This window comes from Podarcis tiliguerta, assembly GCF_965153285.1.
Source record: "Podarcis tiliguerta genome assembly, chromosome: 7".
NCBI lineage: Eukaryota > Metazoa > Chordata > Lepidosauria > Squamata > Lacertidae > Podarcis > Podarcis tiliguerta.
In genome coordinates, this window is record NC_139540.1 from 49171968 (window position 1) to 49195315 (window position 23348).

At 40.4% G+C, this 23348-nt stretch overlaps 1 protein-coding gene and 1 long non-coding RNA gene across 7 annotated transcripts in view; one reads left to right on the top strand and one right to left on the bottom strand.

The window, feature by feature from the left end:
- LDLRAD4 (low density lipoprotein receptor class A domain containing 4) overlaps nucleotides 1–20116 on the top strand; it is a 268311-nt gene extending 248195 nt beyond the window's left edge. For 4 of the 5 annotated variants that reach the window (XM_083450231.1, XM_083450228.1, XM_083450230.1 and 1 more), the window contains 2 exons: nucleotides 6274–6327; nucleotides 7847–20116. In XM_083450231.1, coding sequence (XP_083306357.1) covers nucleotides 6274–6327; nucleotides 7847–8389 — 597 coding nt within the window. In that variant the 3' untranslated portion in view covers nucleotides 8390–20116. The remainder of the gene's footprint in view (nucleotides 1–6273; nucleotides 6328–7846) is intronic. The other variant, XR_014513691.1, reaches the window with a different exon arrangement.
- LOC310682002 lies at nucleotides 1888–22581 on the bottom strand. Of its 2 annotated transcripts, XR_014513713.1 has the most exons (4): nucleotides 22524–22581; nucleotides 20771–20864; nucleotides 5613–5864; nucleotides 1888–2193 (listed from the first exon to the last, which is right to left on the bottom strand). It is a non-coding gene; the product is annotated as an uncharacterized lncRNA (long non-coding RNA). The 2 variants fall into 2 exon arrangements; XR_014513714.1 differs by having other exon boundaries at nucleotides 20771–22578.
- Between the last annotated feature and the right edge of the window lie 767 nt (nucleotides 22582–23348).

Sequence of the window (23348 nt, forward strand, 5' to 3'; positions counted from 1 at the left end):
AAGATGCCCCACTGTCTAGGGGTGGTGGAGAGAAACATGCTGCTTGAGCAGTTTTGAACAGAATCACTATATGAACATGGAAACCATGCCTCCTATGAAGTCAGACTATTCATCCATCTAGCTTAGCATTGTCTACTTTGGCTGGCAGCAGCTCTTGGGTGGAGGTTTTTCCCAAGCTCTGATATCTGGGATCTTCTGCATGCTCTATACAGTGAACTAATGCCTACTGCTAAAACAGAATAGGTGAAATGGTATAACTGGGTCAGTACCTTTTCTTGCTTATATATTTATCTCCTTGGCAAAAAACTAACCCAAAGAGAAATTCATTTTGTTTGAATCCTGTCCTTTGTATCTTCAGGTGCTGTTTCTAGCCTTGCTCCCTGACGACTGAATGTCTTTTTAGGAAGGAAGTCTTTGCACATTCAGCCATATGTGCAAAGGCTTCCTGCTTGCAGAAGTTTCTGTTGTTGTGGCCATTAGAACCCTCTCTGCTGATCTTAGTACCTGAGAGGTAGTTCCCATGCCCTCTCAAGCTCAAGGGGGGGGGGGAGTGCCCCTGGAAAGGGCATGCTCTGTGGTGGCCCCAAAGTTGTAGAATTCCCTCCTTGCAGAGATTTGCCTGGCACCTTCATTTATACAGCTTTCAGTGAATGCTGAAGACTCACCTCTTTACTTTGCCTTTTGACACTTGAGATGTATATTTTTGAGGGCCCAGCTTTTTCTGTGATTATATGTTGTTTTGTACTATTTTAATATTGTGTTTTAACTGTAACCTGCCCTGAGTGAAGTGAGGGGAGGGGATGATGATGATGATGATGATGATGAAATAATGTGTTTAGAGAAACTTGCCAGGGTTTAGTTCAATGATGCCAGGATTGAAGTTCAGGTAAAACATCTGTGACAGCTTTGTAATCAATGATCTACTTTACAGTGGTAATAAATAATGGGATTGCCCAACAGGCAAGAAGAAACATGCATCTTTTGTTTCCATGCTGCATACTCTTGCTGTAAGCCATTGTATAGTGACGTATATTGTGTCATTTAAGAGAACTAGCAGGTGTCTTGCTGTTTGTGTATTGCCAAAATACATTCTTTCCATAATATTTTCCCCCCCAAAACGGTTTCATAAAAATGTTTTCTAGGTTTTCACAGAACTAGAACTTCACAATAATTGTGCAGTAACATTTCCCTTTGGAAGTTTCCTTGACTGCTGGGAGCGGGAGAGGAAGGGTGTTTTCTGAAGCTCCAGTGACATAGGTGGGCCTCTAAAACCAAAGGGTTTTATTCAAAGGTATTATTCTTTGTTACTGCTGCTACAACTTCAGCCACAAGCCTAGTTGCTTGTGGTAAGTTAGCATCTCTTCCTAACAGGCAAAGCTTTTGTAAACTGGAAGACCCTGTGCATGGCTTAGTATCGTTTCAAGGATTTGTTTCTGAAGCTGAATTATTGTATATAATCAACCAATCAAATCGGTCAGTTGCATACATACAGTAATCAATAAAACGGAAATAAAAAATCTAAATGCGCCTGCTTAAAGTTGCTGGGCACAACATGCATGGGGGGGGGGAGTTCTGTCAGGATTTAAGGTGTGCCATGATACAGGCTAAGTGTTTCTTTATGGATGTAGCACAGTCTGGAAAGGCTGGTTTGTCATGGTAACCCTGGGCAATTTCATAGACGTTTCTGATCATCTTTCTTACGTTATGCTGTACAGTATAGCAAATATTTGTCCTGTGTCTGCTCAGTAAAAAGAAGTGAGGAAGATTTGAGTATGCAAAAAGTTGTAAAACTTAGTGGTCCTGACTTAGTTGTTTTTCTGCTTATTTTGAACTGTCAGGACATTTTTCCACTGGTTTGAACCCCCCCCCCAAGTGTGTTTCTTGCTATTTTATTTGTTGGTTTGCTTTTTTTAAAGGCTATTTTCTCTCTCTTTGAATTTGTCATGTGTGGCTTTTAATGGGATCCTGCCTGTACTTGCCTGTCTCTTTCTAGTGTAGGATGCACTGTGGCATTGCTTATGCTCTGCTTTGAAGTGTTAGGTGTCATTAAGAAATATATTGGTCTGCCCTGTTCTCGTTTCTTTGTCCCAAAGGACAGCTAGGCTACAACCAGGTAAAAAGTGCAGACCTTGTGTGCAGGGACCATATTCAGCATCATCCTGAGATCAGACATATCTGGCCTCTTGCTGCCACCTAGAGAAAAAATGGAAAAATGACACAGAAACCCCATTACTTGCGATTGCAGTGGGAAAGTTATTGTTATACGCATCCTTTTGCTTATTGTATTTCTAATGTAATTATAGCAATACACCATTATCATACTTTTTATTCAGTCAGAGGAACATGTGTGTTGCGTTATCTTTTGAGAGACATGACAACTTTTGCATCTTGGTCTTCATGGCTTCTGCTTGCTTTGCCTGATCTTGAGCCCAGGGGTGTGTGTGTGTGTGTGTGTGTGTGTGTGGCTGAATATCTACTTTGACCTTACTCCTGACACCAAAGGCATGACATGCGTAGAATATAAAGCTATGTACAGTAAATATCTCCCTTTTGAGCAAGGTGATAGACTAATTTCACACTTGCCACTTTTGAGCTTCTGTCCTGCCATCGGTATATGTGTGTGCATTACAGAAATGAGGTTTTAAATGTGCTTCATTCCCCGCCCCCCAAATGAAATCTCTTTTTGAAATAGAGTTAAAAGTTAATAATTGAAGGAGACCAGGATCCAAGTGTGTAAAAAGCACCTCTGATAAATCACCTTTCAGTAGCTCAGTCAGTAGAACATGAGATGAAAGAACAAAAATCTCTTCCTTTTTTTTTTATTATGTAATAGGGAAGTGTTTGGATGCACAGTCGGTCTCTAAGTGGTACACCTTGACTTTCTGCTGTTGTTCCTCTTATAAGTTCCTTTAACTAGCAGACATAAGCTCTGTAAAATGGTGTAGCTTCCAATCCCAAAAGCATGACTCAGTGCACAGGCCCTTGATACAAATTGCATATGTTAATTTATATTTATAGATGCAAATTTAGGTCAGCTTCCAGAGGAGAATTTGCCTTGTAAAGCAATGCAATTTTAAAAGTTTTTTTTAATCAAAAAAATAAAGGCTAAGAAGAGATGGGAGATTCAGGGCCAGGTGCAAAAGACCTTGGATTCAAGCCCCCTGGGTCACACCCTAACAGTGTCCCTCCCCAAAATGTTTTGCCCATAAAATTGTCAGTTTGGAAAACTCCCAATGGCCTAGTTGAGACATAACTGTCCCAGCCCAACAAATGATGCTTTATGAGCCTGGGAACTCGCACACCACCCCCTGCTCCTCACATGCCCTGCTTCACCACAGAGTTCCTTGTTTCTTCAACTAGTTTCCCTTGACATTCAAATAGACAAATTATGGATTACAGTGCAATCACAGCCTGGATAGCTAGTAGGTTAGAGCATGGTGCTGATAACACCAAGGTTGCAGGTTTGATCCCCGGATGGGACAACTGGATTTTCCTGCATTGCAGGGAGTTGGACTAGATGATCCTCAGAGTCTCTTCCAACTATAGGATTCTATGAGTCTATGAATCACATACTTATCTTCTTGGAAGCAAGTCCCATTGAATCAACGAGGTTTATTCCTAGGTACATGGGTGCAGGATTGTATCCTTAAAAACTAAGATAGCTTCACTGGTGCCAGTAAGGGAATGTGAGCTTGCAGGCTCCTGGGCCAGTAAACCATGGTTTATGTAATCCATTGCATCTGTATGAGGCCAATAAGTATTAAGAATTACAGGTTTTGAGACAGTTGATTTGAATTACTGTTGTGTCTTGAAAGAGTACAGTTACAAGTATTTGCACCTAATTTGGGGCCTTGCGGTGACATTATTTTTCTGGTTTGAGCATCTTAGACCTGGACTGCCTCTTTTGTGAGCAGCACCTGCTTCTCTTTGACTTTTTGGAAGGCGCTTGGTTGTTTTAGCCTTTGGGCTTACTTCTGAATTTTCCTTAATTTCATTAGCAGAGGATGCTTTATGGGTACAGTTCTTCAATCAGAAACCTCTGGCCAGAGACTAGGACTAAAGAGAAAAGGGAATAAGAGATGTAGAGAGAAGTGGTAGGAAACTGCAGCAGCAGCAACCACAATCACAGCAGGCACTGTAAATGCAACAGAGACCTGAAGAAATTATGATGGAACCCATTTTAAGGTAGTTTTGCAAATATGAACTAGGGTGTCTCCCTCTCACTTGCCACCCACCCTCTGCTCAGCTCACCTGCTCTTTTTCTTAATATACTACTGCAATTGCGTGTCACAACTCTTTCTCTGGGGGAAGGAGATGTTCACAGAAACCACTTCTCAGCTGCTGTGATGTTGGATTTTGGGGGGGAAATTGTCCCATGGAAATTAGAGTAGTTTGGATTTTCGCATTGTGGAATTTTCTGCCACCCTAGAGGGTGATCAAATTTTACATGTTTATTCTACTTGTATTTAGTAAATGAAGCTAATTTTGAAGCTGCGATTGTATTTGCAATTGGCATCCTGCATTGAACTGAAGAAACTGAAAAGTTTCCATGGAAAATCTACCCCATTTTGCCACTCAGCTGATAGGGTCTTCCCATCCAGGAAATGGGAGGCACTAGGAATGCCGTGAGCCTGCTTTCCTCTGCCAAGAAATGAAGAAAGCCGAGGAGTCCCTGAGCTGCTCTTCTGGGCCTTCTACATTGGGGAAATGCATTGGAATGCTATGCGTGCTGTATGTGTCTTTCATTTCTCAGGAGTGTGGATGGGCAAGATTCCTCTCAGGCTTTTTGTTTTTTTGGGTGGGGAGAAATTGGTTTATTGCCATGGAGGCCAAGCAAGTACCTATTTAAGCGTTGATTTCTACGGTGAAGTGGGTGAGGGATGCACATAAGACTGTTCGAATACTAAGGAGAAATCCTAAACTGTGTTGACTTGGTCTATTCATGCCATCTTTAGCATCAAAGCAGTGTGTTAAAAAACCACCCACAGCATTCTTAACGACAGATGGACCACAGCCTGTTTGGTTCAATTAGCATTGTACTTTGCTCCCACTGGTGAGCGCAAAGAGCTGGATCCAGATCGAGGACAAAGAGACAGTCCTGGCAAAATTCTATTTCTGAGCAGATTTAAATGAGCTTGTTTTCATGATAACAAACCATTACCTCACTTCAATAATGGGTTTATTTACACAAAGAGTACATTTCACCTTGGGATAATTAACTTCGTTAGGAGTGTCAATATTGGGACCTTAGCTAGAAACAGTGAAGTTTGTAGCGTAGCCGTGACCTTTATGTGCTCTCTCCTTCCTGACCAGTTAGGGTTCTTGGCCCTAGGGGCCCTAGCCACAAAATGAAGATTCTGACTTGGGATAATCCTAAATGAACATTTTCATATCCATAGCTTTGATGGAAACAAATCTGAAGATGGAAGCTCTTTCTCTTTCTCTCTAGTTGGCTTAAGGTTTGTGCCTCAGTTTTCCTGATGGGCTGATCAGTAAAATTAAAAAATGGAATATTATAACAGAAGGAATGATCCACAGAAATATTGGAGTCAGGCATAAAGAAGGGGCAGAGATTAGAGAGATCTACAAATATAGTGCTAGAAAATCTTTACCGTAGTTTATTTTCATTGATGCAGTTGAGTTTCCACGGAAACTGGATCAAAAAGCCCCATTGCATGTCAACTAGCATATTTGAGTGCGATTTTCATGCACTTTGTTGTCAGATAAAACCTGCAACTACTGGTTTTACAAGCCATCTTCTACTTCTTTTAGATGGTTTTTAGTTTTTATGCATGGTACTTTTAGAAACCTGTAAGACAAAATAAGTATCTTCTAAATGTTCCCTTTGGCAAGTGGCAGGCTTGCTGAAAAAGAGAGAATACTTTTATTCAAAGTGTGTATTCACTGGATTGTGTTACAAGACCAGTTTAATTAAACTGGAGGTGTAAACTGACATAGACTGGAATGTTGTGCACTTACTGGGAAGTAAGTTCTGTAGAACTAAGTTGGACTTGCTTTGGAGCAAATGCACACAGGGTCAGGCTCTTAGGCTTCATTTACTAGTAGGCCAGGCCCATTGGCTTAATTGGAACTGAATCACTGTATCTGCCATTGGAGAAAATAAATATATCCTAATTCTTTGAGTATGTAAATATTAGAGCAAATCATGAATGATGTGAAGTTGACTAGGATGTTGAACATTAATATCATGAAAGTATAATAAGAAACCTTGTTCAGAAGCTAAGTGTTCTCTCGTTTTCTCTCTTGTGCTAGGAGGGGTGTTTGTGGCCTTCCGACAGCTCATCTTCACGTCGGGGAGCTTCCGAGGTAAGCTCTCATTCACACTTCAGATCTTCCAGAAACTACGTTTTTGTTAATAGCACATATTTCCCCCTTGTGCTGTGACTGCAGTTTTGCAGTTAATTTCTGTCAGTTCAACTTAGCTTCAAGTCTTAAGCATATGTGGTGCTGGGGTGCAAAGATCTGCCCCCCCCCCAGGTTGTCCAGTCCCAGGAGGGCAGAGCCGGCTGCCTCAGTGTCTCCGAACTCACAGCGCAGAGCCGCCCGCAGCAGAAGAGCCCACCGTGGCGCTCCTACCGATGGACAGGCTCTTCTCTGGACTCAACTCTTGGGCCCCGGACTCTCGGTCTGGCGCCCCTGAGAACCCAGCACCCGGGCACCCCACACCCCTAGCGCCTATGCTTCCAGTGTGTAGATTTCCACACAGTTTTCCTAAAATAAGTGGGATCTTTGAGAGAGGAAGTGGTTTGTACAGTGTTACCTTGGTCTACGAACAGCCTAGTTCACAGTTTGGAATACAAACACTCCAAAACTGGAAGAAGGTGTTCTGGTTAACAAACTCTTTTTGGAATCGAACGTACTCTGTTTGGGAGTGCACTTCCGTTTTGAGTGCCACACTTCCATTGTCCGACAGTGGAGTAGGCGGCCATCATGGTGTTTCCCGCAGCCACGAGGGAGGGAAGCTGTGTGCCCGCCAGCCAGCTGGTTTGCAGGTGCGCAGCTCCCCCCCCCCCATGCCGCTGCGGGAGGCGCACACTCTAGGGAGCATTTCCCACAGCAGCATTGGGGGGTGGGGATCTGTGTGGATCAGCTACTGTTTGATTGGTTGTGTGACTGCGGAAATGGATAAAAGCCCCCCCATCCAAACAATGACTATCATCAGTGCAGGTAAGAAATTTTTTTAGTTTTCATTTTTATCATCCACAATACTGTTTTATTTTATAGTACAGTACATTGATTATTGCTTTCATTTTATGGATCAATGGTCTTGTTAGATAGTAAAATTCATGTTAAATTGCTGATTTAGGGGTTGTTTTTAAAAGTCTGGAACGGATTAATGCATTTTGCATTACTTTCTTTGGGAAAGCACGCCTTGGTTTAAGAACAGACTTCCGGAAACAGATTCAGTTCGTAAACCAAGGTACCATTGTGTAGAGCTCCTTGGGCCACGGGTCCTCCTCAGGTGTTGTACACTGGCTAGGGTTCAAGGAATCGAATCAAAGACCCAGTGGAGAATATAATTTTGGATCAGAAGTTTCCTAAGTTTTAGAATTCATTCAATTTGTCTGATTGGTTAAATCTAATTTGTTTGCAGAAGTCTTGTCCTATGACTGAAACTCATCCGTGCCCTTTTCCTTGGCCCAGATGATTGGGTTATATAGGACATCTTGGAGAATATCATCCAGGAAAATAACCCTTTATGATGCTGCTTCCACATTATTCTACCCCACACCTGTTATGTGTCCTGTACTGAGTATGTCTAATACATGTGTGAACTAGGTTTTAACTTTATTGATTAGTTGATGCCTCCTCCTTCACACTGCAGATCATGTATGCTCCACGGTCCAGAGACAGGTTTACTGCTCCATCCTTTATGCAGAGGGAACATTTCAGCCGCTTCCAGCCAACCTACCCATACATGCAGCACGAGATTGACCTCCCTCCTACTATCTCCCTCTCCGATGGTGAAGAGCCGCCCCCATACCAAGGGCCATGCACTCTGCAGCTTCGGGACCCAGAACAACAGATGGAACTCAACAGAGAATCTGTGAGGGCACCACCCAACAGAACTATATTTGACAGCGACTTGATAGACATTTCAATGTACAATGGGGGCCCGTGCCCACCAAGCAGCAATTCGGGCATAAGTGCAACCAATTATAGCAGTAATGGAAGGATGGAAGGACCACCCCCGACTTACAGTGAGGTCATGGGGCATTACCCAGGTTCCTCTTTTTTCCATCACCAGCAAAGCAACGCCCCTCCTTCGTCACATAGGGGGAGCAGACTTCAGTTTCAACAGAACAATTCGGAGAGCACAATAGTCCCAATTAAAGGCAAAGACAGGAAACCAGGAAACCTTGTCTAGTTTCCTTTTCCATATGCACTTGAAGAGAGATGGAAGAATCAAGCAGGAGCATGATAGAGGTTTCTATGCCCCTGTGCACAATATTGTTTTAAGTTTCATGTGATGCGGTTTCGTAAAACCAAATGTGCAAAGCTGTTGTTTCTGATTCCTTTCAGGGGAATTGCATGAAAAGTGGTTTGAAACAACTACAACCTTCCATTCAGTTTGGCCATGAGCAGTGTTCTACTTTTCTTTTCTTTTTGGGGGTGGGTGGGGGAATATATTATTATTATTTTAAATAAACTATTTGAATTTATTTAATTATAAGAGGTAACTTAGCACAGAAATATGGCTTACACAGCCAGTTTTATATTGAGTGAATGGCTAAAAGAAGAGGACAAGAAAGGGTTACTAGTTAAATGGGGGCAAAATTGGCCAGTTTGCTATCCTTACCCCGCCCTCCCAGAAGTGTGATTTTTTTTATCTGACTCCGCATTTCTGTTTTGTGTGCCAAGGTATAAAGTTAGGGAAAAACCTAGATGAATACGAGGAGTTAATTTGTGTTGTGATACAAGTGTATTAAATTTGCACTATATGAGAACTGTTTTACATGAAGTTCTTCTATATGTTGTCTTTTCACCTGTGGAATAATGATTAGCCCCTAGGAACCCTCTTCAGAAATTTGTCTAGGCTTCTGTTGATTAATCATTGAAAGGGGACTTTGATTTAATCAGATCTTTTACCATTTTCCATAAACAAACAAACAAACAGCAAAAGACATCTTAACATGTTACCCTTTGCAATAATTTTTGCATTCAAACGGGACATTGGCAAGTTGTCTTAGAAATTTATGAGTGGAAGAAAGCAAATGTGAAATTACAGACGTTTCCTTTAGGTGGTTTTTGCTATAAGCCATTTGTTTAACTAGAAGCAGATAAAAATGCCAGATGCATTTACCTTTTTGTGTGTGATTATTACTAAATCTTATTGCTTGTCCCCCTCTCTTAAAAAAAAAAAAAATGCAGTGTCCTTGTTACCTAAAGCTTCTGCAGATTTTTATCTTCACTGGAGCCCATAATCAGTTGCATAGCCTGACATCCTACAATAAATGGTTTAAACATACATTATGAGTTTTTGCTGTTAAATTGCACTTTTGTTGTGCTTTTCCTATTATCCTTTGTGTACTAGATCAGACCTCTGTAAGCCCTTTCCCTAGTAGCTTCCACTTCTTCTGCTAGTTTGACAATGCTAAAGTGGTTGTTTGCAGAGCTTGCACCATTAGAATGCTACGGGGAATTGTTTGGGAATCTGAGTTAAATCAGTTTTGTAATTGGTTAATCATGTCTTCATGCACTGATCTGAACTGGTTTATGTCGAGTGTGCAAACAGTTGTGTAAACTTGTTTTTAGGATCATGCTGTGTCATGTTTTTGAAAATCATTTAGAACTGTACCATATATATTATTATATTATTATTTTTTAAAAAATGCAGCCTAAGGCATCCCAGTGAATTTGTATTTCATTCTGTGATTGATTACCTGTGTTGCAAATGAAATTGGAAGGTATTCCAAAGGGGACTGGTTGTGAAAACAAAGCACACACAAAGCACAAACAGGTACTTCAAATGCAGTTAACAAATGAACTTTAAAAGAAAGCGTCTTAAATTTTGATATTCCTGAGTTATAGCTGCATGGCAAAGATTTCCCTTGGAAGTCTCCCTTTTCTATAGTCGTTAAGGGCACCATTTTGCAAACTCGAACAGCTGACAGGTGCACCAACTACTGTAGCCCTTGCTCAGCTTGATGAAGTTTGGATTTCTGTTGAACTTCACAAACTAAAGGAATTTAAGATTGAAACCTGATTGCAGAACGGAGTCTCTGATCTATGCAGAGTTTTTATGCCAAATCAGCATGTGTGGTGTATCTGTGCTTTAGATGTTTTCTCTGTAAATATGCTTTCATTAATCTAAGGTGGCTTGTGAACTTGATGACTAGCTTGAGGGACAGTCCAGATAATAATCTAAAACCACAGAACCTTTTTGTGAGCTGACCAGAGCCCACTTCCTCATTGTCCTAAAGTAGCCATGATTTAAAAGCTCTTTTTCTCATGTAAGTAAGCGGGGCTGATTTGCATACCTCTGTCTGTCACGTGTTAACTAAATATCTCGTGATAGCTTAGTTGTGTGAACAGCCACTACAGGTCGGCTATATTGAAGTTCTTGCTTTTTGTGAATGCTGTTCCTTTCAAGGGAGATAAGCTTATAAGGTGATTTAGTAGTATCCATTTAATAATATCCACTGGACTCTGTTCAGTGAGACTAAATGACCAGCTGTTCTTCAGCTCCTGCCTAATGTGATTTCCAAGTGAGATGTTTCTGAACTTAATATTACAGAATTAAATGGTTAGAGATGGGGCATACCTTTATATTATAATTTGGATTTAAAGTTTACACGTGTGTTAAATTAGTTTGCATCTGTAGAAAGTTTCTTCTGTTGTATGATCTGATAATTTATTCAAACCTCTAAGGTCTTTGCATTTCAGCAGTCGTTAATTGGAACTCAGCTGACAAACTGGTACTTATTGGATCAACCGATGGGCAAGTAGGTGTTGGCATTAGATCACCTGGACTCCAAATTTCCTCCCTGCTTTGCCAAGAATGTATTCCATAAAAGGTAATGCTGTTGGATTTGGTCTAGTGTTAAGTTTAAGCACTGATCTGCAGAGGGTTAGGATTATTTCTAGGTGGCTGCCACAAGTTCCTGAGCTCTCCCGATTTCCTGTGTTTATTCAAAGGTTTTATTATTTCAGAAAGCTCTACATCGTTCATGCATTTGGCGTGAGGGCTTAAAGATATATGCATATTCATGAGCAGATGCTTACCCATGAGATGGCCCATCGTTATGTGTCTAAGCAGTATCAAGGCTGAAACATCTTTCTCCTTTATACTTACATAATCTCCAACTTAAATATATGAGACCACATTAATGTTGTCCTGAGCTGGGACAATCTCTGTTTGGCTGGCAGTTGGGTTCTTTCCTTTTTTTCCTTTGCTGCATCTGTGAGTATTGAGACGTTTCTCCTTTGTTGCTGTCCTTTTCGCACCTGCAAGGGCATTCCTGACATAATGAATTTGATCCCAGGTTCATTAATGAGAACAAAGTTTGTTTAGCATCTTGGATGAGAATTACTGGTGAGTTTAGAAGTGCGTAAATGCTAATGTGCTGCTTTGTGCATCCTTTGTACTTGCTTCAGGACAAGACTTAATGTGGCATGGATTCTTTTTTTGGGGGGGGAGGCAGATATTCTTGAATGAGGTGGGAAGGGATGTCAAGAGGTGGATCGCTATGTTTAAAATGCAAGATAATTTATTAAATCAAAACAAATCCTGGCTTGGTGCAGGATGACTTTCAAAAATCAGGTGTAAGCTGAAAATCTCATCAATGCTACACCTGAAAACAAGTGCCCTCCCAAGCAGGCCCATGTAGTGGGGGGGGGGGCAAGATACATTGGCCCCAGGCCTTTCACCAGCAGCCTGCTGGACCTACACTGTTTGAGTTTATAACTTTATTCCAACAAGACTCCCACCTCCGGCCTCAGACAAGCGCTACAGAGGCCTGCTCCCAAATATTGCACCCAAGTCTTGGCAAATAATAGCAAAAGCTGGTCAAGATTATTTTGATATCTGAGGTAGTCCCTCTCCTTAACATTAAAAGCACACAGTTTGTTGCCCTTTCAGTTCATCCAAAATCAGCTGCTTGAAGTGGTTGTCTCTGTGTCAGGGTGGGGCTGGTCCTGCCCAAAGGCTAGCAATATGAAACATGAAAAGTGTGTATAGACCACAAAATCAAGGTCCCAAACCTTTTCATGTTTAGCATCATTCAAAAGGGAACATCTTCTCTTTGTAGACACACACACACACACACACACACAATATTAATGTATGGAAACTGGCTGCTCCATTTTTCTGTAGACTATATGCAAGAGTGGATTGAAACCCAACTTTGAGGATTATCCCGTGTCATTTTTCTGTTACAGTGTGTGGCAGTCTCCCAAACGTCAGATGTTATGCAGGAGAATAATGCAAAAAATAGTTTCCTTTTTCACCTCTCAAGCTTCTTTCAACTAGGGCTTGAGACCATGCATAATCAAAGAACACTTGACTTTTAAAATTGCTTTTAGTTTGGTACAGATTAAACTATTTTGCAGCATTCGTCAATTGGTTTTGAAAATCAATTGTATGTGAATCTAGTTCTTTCAGAATTTGCAGTGTTATCTTCCCTTTTTCCTGTGGAGGAGAAAAAAATTCACTATTATTGACAGACTTTATTCAACACTTTTGTTAAAGGCCTGCATATATGGGATCACTATTTAAAATGTTATAAATGCCTCTTCCTAGGAAGGAAATGATAAAGGTTTATGTGGCGATTCCTATTGAGAACTCCAGAAGAATTCTAGCTCAGAACTAGCTCACAAGTTCTTCACTTGTGAAAATGGTGAACTGAGGAGCTTAAGGTGGTAAGATAATTTAGCCTAAATTTAAGAAGTTGTTTTAGGACTCTTTTAATTGTGCAGTTTAAAAGCGAAAGTTAAGTGTTATAAGAGAGTACCAATGGGAGCTACTTATTTCATTGCACTCCACGTATATTTTCAGGGCTTCATTCCTACTTGTTCGGTGTTGGGCATGAAATTAAGTTACATCTGTTATGTCTTCCAATTCCTTTACACAAAATACTGTATACCATAACCTCACACCACTTTGCACAATTAGTTTTTTGCATGTAGAACGTTTAAAGATGCATCTAGATTTGTGGGTTTGGAGTGATACTAACATATGCAAACCACACAGGAGCTTTACCAGTCTTCACGTTTATTCTTGCTAATCAAAATGGCAGTCTTGAGCATCAGCTCAGTGGACACATTCCAGAACAGTGACTTGTAATGTGCAACAAGCAGATACTGTTTCTGGTTGGTACCACTTTTCTTGTTTTGGCATGATAATGCTAACTCAACAGGGGCAGGTGGTGTCATCAGGATGCAGTAAGTCTTCAGTCCGCTGAAGCTGCACCATAGCATGACTGCTAGAAATTCTGTTTTCTTGCTTTGAAACATCATGCATGCAGAAACTCAAAGCTGCCCCTGCAGTTTCATATGTCCAAGAGATCTCATACTGTTCAGTTAACTGCATGCTCCTTGGCCAGGAAAAAACCCAGATCACTTTGCTGTTCTGAAAATATTGTGTTATCACACTATAATTTATTTGTTCTTGTGCTTGTGTAATGTATGACACAGAATCATAATATTTAGGCATTTAATGTTTTTCCAGCTGCAGACTAAACTAGGGAGGCAGAGGTGTTTCCTCCCCCCATACAAATCAAACCCCTTGCTACAACATCTCTCATATTCCAACTTTTGGATAGCTTTAGTAAAAAATTAACCTTCATTTATATATCTTTTTAATTTGGAGGAAAACTTCGTTGTGAAACAATGCTACCTTTGCTTTATAGGCATGGAGGTGGTAGTGGTGGCGGAACCCTTTGAAAATATTAGAACTCTTAAACTCAGTAAAAAAAAAAAAAGTCTCTAAAATGATGTGCAGTGCACACAATTGTTCAAGGTGTTATCTTGACATAACTTCCAAATGGCAGTGTAGTGAAGCCAATGGAATTTCTATATATCACTTCAATATTTGCTTTTGTAGATACATTGAATGTCTTGTCTATTCAGGTTTTAGAAACTTTTTCAGTACTATTCCAGAGATTTGGTATGGATTTTTTTGAATGGTATAAATCAACTAATTAAGCCTTTTTGCCATTAGAGCTACAAATTTGAGAGGACCTGGTAAAGGCAGAAGTGTTTGTCACGAGAATGCAACAAGTATTTGGTCAGGTGATTACTTCTAGTTATTTCTTCTTTTCACATGTTCTTCTTGTTCATATATTTCTTGCTGGGACGCGAGTGGTGCTGTGGTCTAAACTACTGGGTCTCCTGGGCTTCCTGATCGTAAGGTCAGTGGTTTGAATCTGCTCGATGGTGGTGAGCTCCCGTTGCTCTGTCCCGGCTTCTGTCAACCTAGCAGTTTGAAAGCACGCCAGTGCCAAGTAGATAATTAGGCACTGCTGCTGCGGGAAGGTAAACGGCGTTTCTGTGCACTCTGGTTTCTGTCACGGTGTTCATTTGTGCCAGAAGCGGTTTAGTCATGTGGCCACACGACCCAGAAAGCTGTCTGTGGACAAACGCCGGCTCCCTCGGCCTGAAAGTGAGATGAGCACCGCAACCCCATATTCACCTTTGGCTGGACTTAACCGTCCAGGGGTCCTTTTTTATATTTCTTGCTACTCCATGCCCCACCCAGGCGTATGTGCGAGAACTTTCATTTCACCCAAGATCTCTCTTCTTTGCAAGTGTCCTGTCCAGGACTACTTTTGGATTGATGCAAGTAGAAAAGCATCCTTTTGAACCTATGGAAGCAGAATCAGCAACACCACACAAGCACTACCTTGTCTGTGGGTGTAGTTTGGTCAATACTTGCTTTTTAATTTGGATTGTTACCTTTCTAAAGAAAAATGAGCAAAGGTTTTTCTTTTTAAAAAATCCGCTCTTTGCCTTCATTTCACTGTTTGCTTGTCAGCGAATATTACTAAAAAATTCTGTTAAATCCATTATTTTCTTTCTCAAAAGTCTGCCTCTCCCTACCTGTATGTGCACCTTTGTGTATGTGTCTGCCTAGATTTGGTTAGGAAGAATGCAACTTTCCTCCCATTCTTTGAATGGAGGCATGGCAAAAGTAATTTCTTCTTGTACTCTGGTATGATCCTTGGGGGAAGTTTGTGGCTGTCAGGTAGTTTCTACTGCTACCAGTGCTTAGAATTGGATTTGAAAATATATATGGCTAAGGCCATCAAGCAAGGCTTAATTTTTCTTGTATTGTAGAACTCCATGGAAGATTTCCCTTCCTAAATTAACTCTAATTAATGGAATGCTATTGTTGTTGTTCCAAGTCTTCCTAGAGACAGGGCTCATTCATATACATTTTCCTTGATGGATAGGCTACTTAGTATATATTGGAAAAATGCTTGCTACAGGCTTTGGGGACTATGTCAAACAAGTGTTCCTTAAAAATGAAGAGGCCCCTATATGGAGACTGATGCTTGCAATTTGGATGACCCCAATGGCTTAAGACAAGTAAGTTTTCTGTGACAAGGTATAAGAAGACAATGACATTCTTCAGTTATGTTGACTGAGGAACCACCAATCATTTGCCAAAATAAGAATTTATCCCCCCCCCCCAATGAATTGTACCCTCCATCCCTGGCACCCGAGGGGCATACTCTTAAAAGCACTCTGAAGGTAATTGGATTATCCAATTATTGACCTGTAGTGAAAAGGTATACTTTATGGCCAAACTAGCCATTTCACTTACGGACTTTCCATAATAGACAGGCTTACTCACTACTTTATTTCAATATACTCCTGCTGAAGTCAGTGGTGTGTATGGTAAATTGCCTTTTGAATGCCAGTTTTGAAGGTGGCTTTACTTTTTTAGGTGATTCATTTGCCTGGTTTAATTTTTTTCTGATAATATTACAGTGATGACAACCACCAGTGTCAAATGTTAGAACTACAAATATATTGGTGAAAGCTCTCATACTGTCTTTTATTGCTTCTTTCTGTTCTGAAGAACAAATGGAAGTGCTGAGACTAGTTGGAACATGTCTTAAACAAGGCCAAACACAAATATTTCCCCCAGCTTACATGAATTTTGGTGGTTCGAAATCCAATATACTGAATAATATCCAACTCCCTTTTAATGCTAGAAAACTGTCCATTGGGTTACGGGAAAATCTTTTATTCCAGTCCCACCAAACGTGTGTATTGACAATGATGGCTGTTGAGTCGTCCAGTTGTATTCATGAAAGTCTGTTCCATTCAAATTGGCATGGGTTTAATTTGATGTAATTCTGTGTAGGATCAGGCTGTTTGTTGCAGTATTGCTGCTGCTGCTGCTTTAAGTAGAGTTGGTATGTGAGGTTCTTTGTTTGGATACAACATGGTATGTGCTAGGATCTCATTTCCATTTCCCTCCCCACCCCATCTCTTTGCCCTTCAAATAAATAAATATTTTGTCTGTGTTTGTCCCATACGTTACAAAAGGGATATGACTTAAATGTATACATGTGTGTATAAAATATATCATTTGGAGGTATGCACGATTATAGTTCATAAGCAACTAAGGTGCCTCAAGTTCAGGAACATCCCCCTTGCACTCTCTCTAGGCTTGAAACTTCAAAGGCCATTGAAATCAGTAGAAACATTCCCAGTGACTTGAATGATCCTTTGAATCGAGCCTGTTCTCCCAGCTTTGTTGTGCCTCACTGAAAATGGTGCTTTTTTTGGTCATCCGTCTCTTCAATTTTGATTTTTAAGGGTGCTGTATATAACATGAATATATTATGCACATATCCTACCCAATGGGTAGAAAAACAAAACGAAACGAAACCCATTGTTAATATTGTAACATAATGTATAGAAGATAATTGTTTAAACACAAAAAGGCATAGAACTTGTGAATGCCTACTTATGTGCTTCGTCCTTTTTTGTAAGAATTTGCAAAAGAATGCATACAAAGGACGGGAAGTCCCATGTATTTTTATTTTCCTACGAAATATCAAAGTACTATAAGGGGAAAAAAAGTTTGAACAAACCACTTTTGATTATTAGCCTGTTGATTATAATTGGTTGCTTGATGCATCTCTGCTGTAAGGAGTCACTTGTGAGTGGTGTTTGCGTGTGTCACTTTAAATGCATAAATACTTAACGTTGTAGTTAGCTGCTGATTTTTCCTTGTTGCTTTACTTGTTATGAGATTAGACCAGCCTTGGCTTCTTTTTGTTATTTATGACATGATCAACTTAGAGATGGGCAGAATCCTAAGAACACCTATATTTGAAATGCCAACATTTTAAAATAAGATTTGGTTAAAGTAGGAACTTAATTCCAAACCACCCTTCAAAATGAAAGATGGACAAGCATTTTTGTTTCACAGGAGCAGGATTTTTTTTTTAATGACATTTTAAATTTAGTGTGTGGTCCAGGCAGTGATCTTAAGGGGTGGGGGTGAATTGGTGTTCCCTGCACATCTTTCCTTTGCAGTAGGAATGTGCTGGTCACTGTGATACAAGACCTGCTATCCAGTCCTTATAACCCAAGTGATATAAGGAATAACACATACTGCTGCTACCCTCCCACAAAAATAACAGAATTTTGCAGGTTCTTCACTGCACAAACTTTCATGCACTTTTCATTTTAGTGAACACAAGCACTGCCATCTTGATGTGTCTTCCCAACTTGTCCATCCAGTGTGTGTGTGTGTGTGAGTGAGAGAGAGAGAGAGAGATTTTAAAAGGTTCTGGTTGGCCATTGCAGGTTGAACTTGGGAATGCTTGATGTTATGGTGACTTTTGAAGGATGCAAGCTACTTTTCTTGGAAGACCTCTTTTTCTGGCCAATGGATTTTTTTGTTTCTTTTCTTATGAAAGAGTCTATTGCATTTTTATTTTATTTTTTTGCTTTTGCGACTTTGTTTTTAATTTGGATAATGAGACAGGACTTAGACCCTTGATGAGAACAAGGAAAATATTGTTTGGTGTGGCAGGTGCTGTGCTCAGCAAGGTTGCCTTGGCAGTACAAGTTCACCATCTGTCTGTACTGTATCCTGCTTCTGGAGCTTAGGCTTATTAGGCAAAGCAAATACCTCAGAAAAAACTACGGTAGGTTTTTAGTCTTGAAGACAGCAGAATATTGTAATTATTTTTCTTTTTTTTAAAGGAACCCTTTTCAATATCCTTGTTGGTTCACAGGTTCAGAATGACCTTGTTACTCAAGAGTGTGAAATTTGTTCCTCTAATAAGTCTATGTTTTCCTCCTCTTGAGTGACACGGTGATGATGTGGATGCCTTTCAGGTTAAACTCAACAGAACTATCCTAGTCCGTCTCTTCTAGCCCACCCCCAGCAAAGCTGGACCACAAATTGATGCTTGACCACACCTTTGTTGACTTAACTTACAGGAGTGAAGAGAAGTCCTCCATGTCTCCTGGTGGCTGTGTTCTCAGGAGACATTGTGGCTTTCAAAGGCTGTGCTTAAAAAGTTTTTTTTTTTTTTGTTTGGCTGCCCTTGTCAGCAATCATTATCTAGGTCATTGCTGGAGGACTGATCCAAATCTGAGCAGCAGTCTGCATTGTCTTTCACAGTGGAGGTCAACAAGGCCATACAAGTTCAGAAATGTGTTCTTTGCTAAGCTCTTACTAGCATATCGTTACTTCTGTACCAGGCCTGCAGTTTTGCTTGTTGATATCCTTCTAGGAAATATATACTTCTATCCTGTACCAGGATACTAATTGCTATCCCCATCCTCAAGTACTGTGGTGTTTGTGGCGCTTTCATATTTTTGCCATCTGTTCTGTTCTTCCACCTCCACACCCACACTAGATATTTTTAAGTAGCCTCCCAAAAACTTGTGTGCACGGTTTAAATATTGTTTGTTCATTTGGTTGGGAGATGGAGTGCTAACCTTTGAAACTTTTGTTGTGCTGACCATTTCCTTGCTCGCTCTGCGCTATTGTGATGTTCTCCAGAGTAGATGAAACCTTGCATGTTAGTGAACTGTGTGCAGGGTGGTATTTAGCATGCAGGTTGAAAATTGCAATAACAAAATGTTTTATACCCATTGGACCAAAAAAAACAACAACACCCCCAAACCCTCAAAACCCTTCTCTTTAAAAATAATCAATCTGCTTTGAATCTGCAGTGAGGAAAGATATGATAAAAACCTGTCAAGTAGACCTGGAGCTCCGTTCAGACTTTGCCACTTATTAGATATCTATCATTTTAAATCAAACTTTAGCCTCCCACCCCACCCCACCCCAACCTGCATACAACCAAACACTTTCCCTCTGGAACAAGAGCTCAAAGGCATGTTGTTAAGGCGGCAAAAATTAAAACAGACTTTATCAGAGTAACTATTTTCTTTACGTGCAGTACTAAAGCAATTTACACATTACCAGAGACCTTGGTCTTCAAATAGCAAATAATGTTTCTATTGTTTGCACACTAACTTGGCTATTAGATACTGAATTTACTGCTGCATTCATGCCTGCTTTCAGTACATTTTATTATTATTTTAGTGTTAATTTTCCAGCCTATAATCTGCGTTACACAATAAGGTGCATATGATTTGTTGCTTTCCAAACTGGGTCATATGTTCTGCTCTTATGTCTGCCTCGGTTGTTTGTGTGTGTGTTCATTTTCTTTGAAGTTATTCCAAAAATACAAATAATACAGCACTATCTACAATATTTAGTCTTTCATTTAAACTTTTTTAAAGGTATCTGGGGGAAATAAAAAAAATGGTTTTTATTCAAACTTATTGGTAGTGGTTCATGTGAAACTACAAGGAATCTTAACTTGCTTTAAGCTTCTGTTGTTCCCTTTAACCTCAATTTGCTGCTTAATTTCTAATGTAACTTCCAGTTATATGCAGAAAAAGATTTCAGCAGTTGTGTACCTGCCTCCTTTTAACTGAGCAAATGGTGATGTTCTAGTTTTTAGACCTAAGGTCTGTTATTGCAATACTTTTAAAGGAAAATGTTGCTCTAAGTGCTGTTGTTAGTTTTAAATACAGATTTTATGCTTGTTCTTAAGGAGCTGTGGTCAAACCACAGAACAAAGCTATTAAAAAATCAAGATGTTAATTGGTCTCTTGTTCAGTTTTTTCTTTTCTCAAACAGATGATGCTCTAAAATGAGGGGGCGGGAAGCCTAACAATGTTACAGATGCTTGAATATACTCTGGAAATGCAACATACATTTAAAACCCATGACACCCCCCAGTGAATCCTGGGAAGTTTTCTTAAGTGTGCTGGGAACTGTGTAGCTCTATGAAAAGGAAACTAGAGGTCTCGGGATTCTTTGGGGGAAAACCTAGGTTGTAAATTTGTTTTGGATGCAGTGTGAATTTGCTTCCTGCTATATAGCTCGTATTGAGTTCATGTATGTTGGGAGGGGGAGCAGCCTGTGAAAACTGTCGAACTGTAGCAAAAAGTGATAACTACAGCAAAATGGGTTAATATCAGGGCATGCCCAGATAGGCTGATTGGAAAAAAAGTAAGATTAGCACCAAGAAGAGTGTTTCCTTGGGCAATAAACTGCTTGTTCCAACAGCATAATCTCCCTCCCCTCCCACACTGCGTGGTGGTTTGGGGCTTCTCTCCACCCTAGATCTTGGGTGGGGAGGGGGAGGTCTAACTGTGCTAGTTCTGCTGGTTTCTGCTAGTGCAACAATTTAGTCATATAGGACTGATTGGTTTTAAACTTATTTACTATAAAATTAAATATATCCAAACCTACTTTTACTGAATCCTCTGGGTATATCTTCCAACAACACTTTTGAGAGAGTTGATTTCTTCTCCCTGTCCCCCAAAGCTTCATTTTATAGATTCCACTAAAGAAGATAAAAGCTAAGTTTGTTTTTTTAACCCTGGTCCCAAATCCCCAATGCACCAGTCAAATGTACACAGCTTCATTTCTGAGACTGCTTTGATCTTTCTCCTAATCTGCTTTTCACTGTAATTATATTTGTTTGAAAATATGGCTTCCATTTGATTGTGCCTCCTGAAATCATTGCCTGCCAACCAGCTATAGACAGGGTCACTCTCATCTCCATAGGTGGTTTCCTGCTGGAAGTTGAATCCAGTATCTGTCTGCTATTATGTGGTAGAATGTTCAGGGTTCGCTTTCAGCCTCCCAAACGTATTGATTCTCATTAAATACAATCATTTTTTAAAAATAATAATAATCCCTTTTCTAGCTAATGCTCTCTTTCTGAGACTTTGCTGCTTAGACAAAAAATTAATTCGGCTTCTTTTTCATTATCACATTTTTTTGATCTGCTGTGCTTTGAATGAGTTCTAATTAAAATGTGCAGTTAAAAAGAAACCCTGCTTCCTGTATCATCTCCTGAAATGACCTCATTTACACTCCATTAAGAGGCCAGGACATATTTTTATTTTGTTTGATGCTTTTTCTGCTTTATAAATCCAAGGATTATGGTTATTAGTTTCAGTTAGCCCAATTGGTCTTGGCCAGCAATGGGGATTACAGTGGTATCTCAGTTTAAGAACAGCCCTGTTTATGAACTATTCAATTTACGAACTCCGCAAAACCGGAAGTAGTGTCCCGGTTTGCGAACTTAAGAACGGAAGCCGAATGGTGGAAGGGCACAGGCGGTGGGAGGCCTCATTAGGGAAAGCGCGCCTCAGTTTAAGAACAGACTTCCGGAACGGATTTAGTTCATAAACCAAGGTACCACTGTATAGTGCATCTGTATAATATTCCAGAGTATATAATCTTACATACCTAAATGTTTCTATAACTTCAGCATAGACTTTTTACTTATTACATTTATATCCCACCCTTTCCTCCAAGGAACTCAAGGTGACATACATGGCATCCTCACTCCCCATTTTATCCTCACAACTCTGTGACAGAGCTTGGGCTAAGAGACAAAATCAGCCATGAAGCTCACTGGGGTCTGTCTCCCAGCTCCCAGTCCAACACTTTAACCAGTATCCCACACTGGCTCTTTGAACCTCTCCCACTTTCAGATGGGAAGCGGGAAGGACATATTTCCAGCACAGTTTAATCCCCAGACTGGCACAGTATTTCCATATGGCATTGAACTCATCCTCATAGTATGTTATACAAAAATGGCTTAGAGCAGCTCATTACCAGAGGGAGACAGTATATTTGGCAGGGGAGTGGATTCAGCAGAGTTGCACTCAGTACCTCAAGGAAACCTCATACCTCAAACTTAACCTTACTCTGTGGGTCCACATATCAGAGTAATTTCCCCTGAAATATACCAACCCTGCAAACAACAGCAGAAAGCAAATCTAGGCTTATGCTAGGCTGCCTTAAAAGGTCTCTGCAAACCTAAATAGGATATCTGACATGTGGTGACATAAGAAAAGTCAGGTTCTGTTCTGCTGTCAGTTGCAAAGGAGCAGAGGAAGCCCCCTCATAATACATCAGGGAGTTCCCTGATGCTTTTCAAGGCCCTTGTGGAAAGGAATAGAAGAGGAATGAATAGAGGTATAATTACTTGTAATGGGTGAATCTCCTTCCCCAGCTCAGTTTTCCACTGGGCTTGGTAAATAAGCCGTTTTGGGAATAAAGATAACAGCAATACTGAAGTAGATGGACCAATGGTCTTAATTCTGCATAAGGCATGTTCTTACATTATTGTGTTTAGAGATGTCAACACTACAGGACAAAGCAAACGTAAGAAAGCAGTGCAACCTGATTTATCCAAGAGAACACAAATGGACATTTTTTTTGTGGGCCTCTCATGCAGATTGTGTGGCATTAGTGCTTAGAAAGAAAAACCAACAGCTCTGCTGATCTGTGTTAACAACGGCACATTTTTTTCTTTCTCTCTGAGATTCTGAAGCTTCTAGGCAAACAGCCAGAACACAGCAGTATCTTAGTGACAGAAACCATATATTTCCCCTTCCCTGCAACAAGCCTAAGCAACACCCCGGAGCTCAAGTAGCCCCCTTGAGAGCCAGGCCCTGCTCACTCCTGATTAATTTAACTTTTACCGATATTACGGAGATTGACAGTTGAGTAAGTGGAAAATCCCAATTTAATCTAGTGTTGAGTGTGCTGCAGATCGCAGACACAAGGCTCAGACAGCTTGACCTACATTTAACCCTACACAGCAGGAATCTCTTAGCAAGGAAAAAAGAGAAAAGAAACCAGTTTTATTCTTCTCACTACGGAAAAGATTCTTTCCCCCCACCCTATGTGTGTGTGTGTACATCCTTCCCCTATCCGTTCATGGTAAATGTGACATTCCCAGGCTTGAAATGCTTCAGAGACTGAGGATCAGGGCACACTGCGCCACTGCTCAGCATGGATAACAATG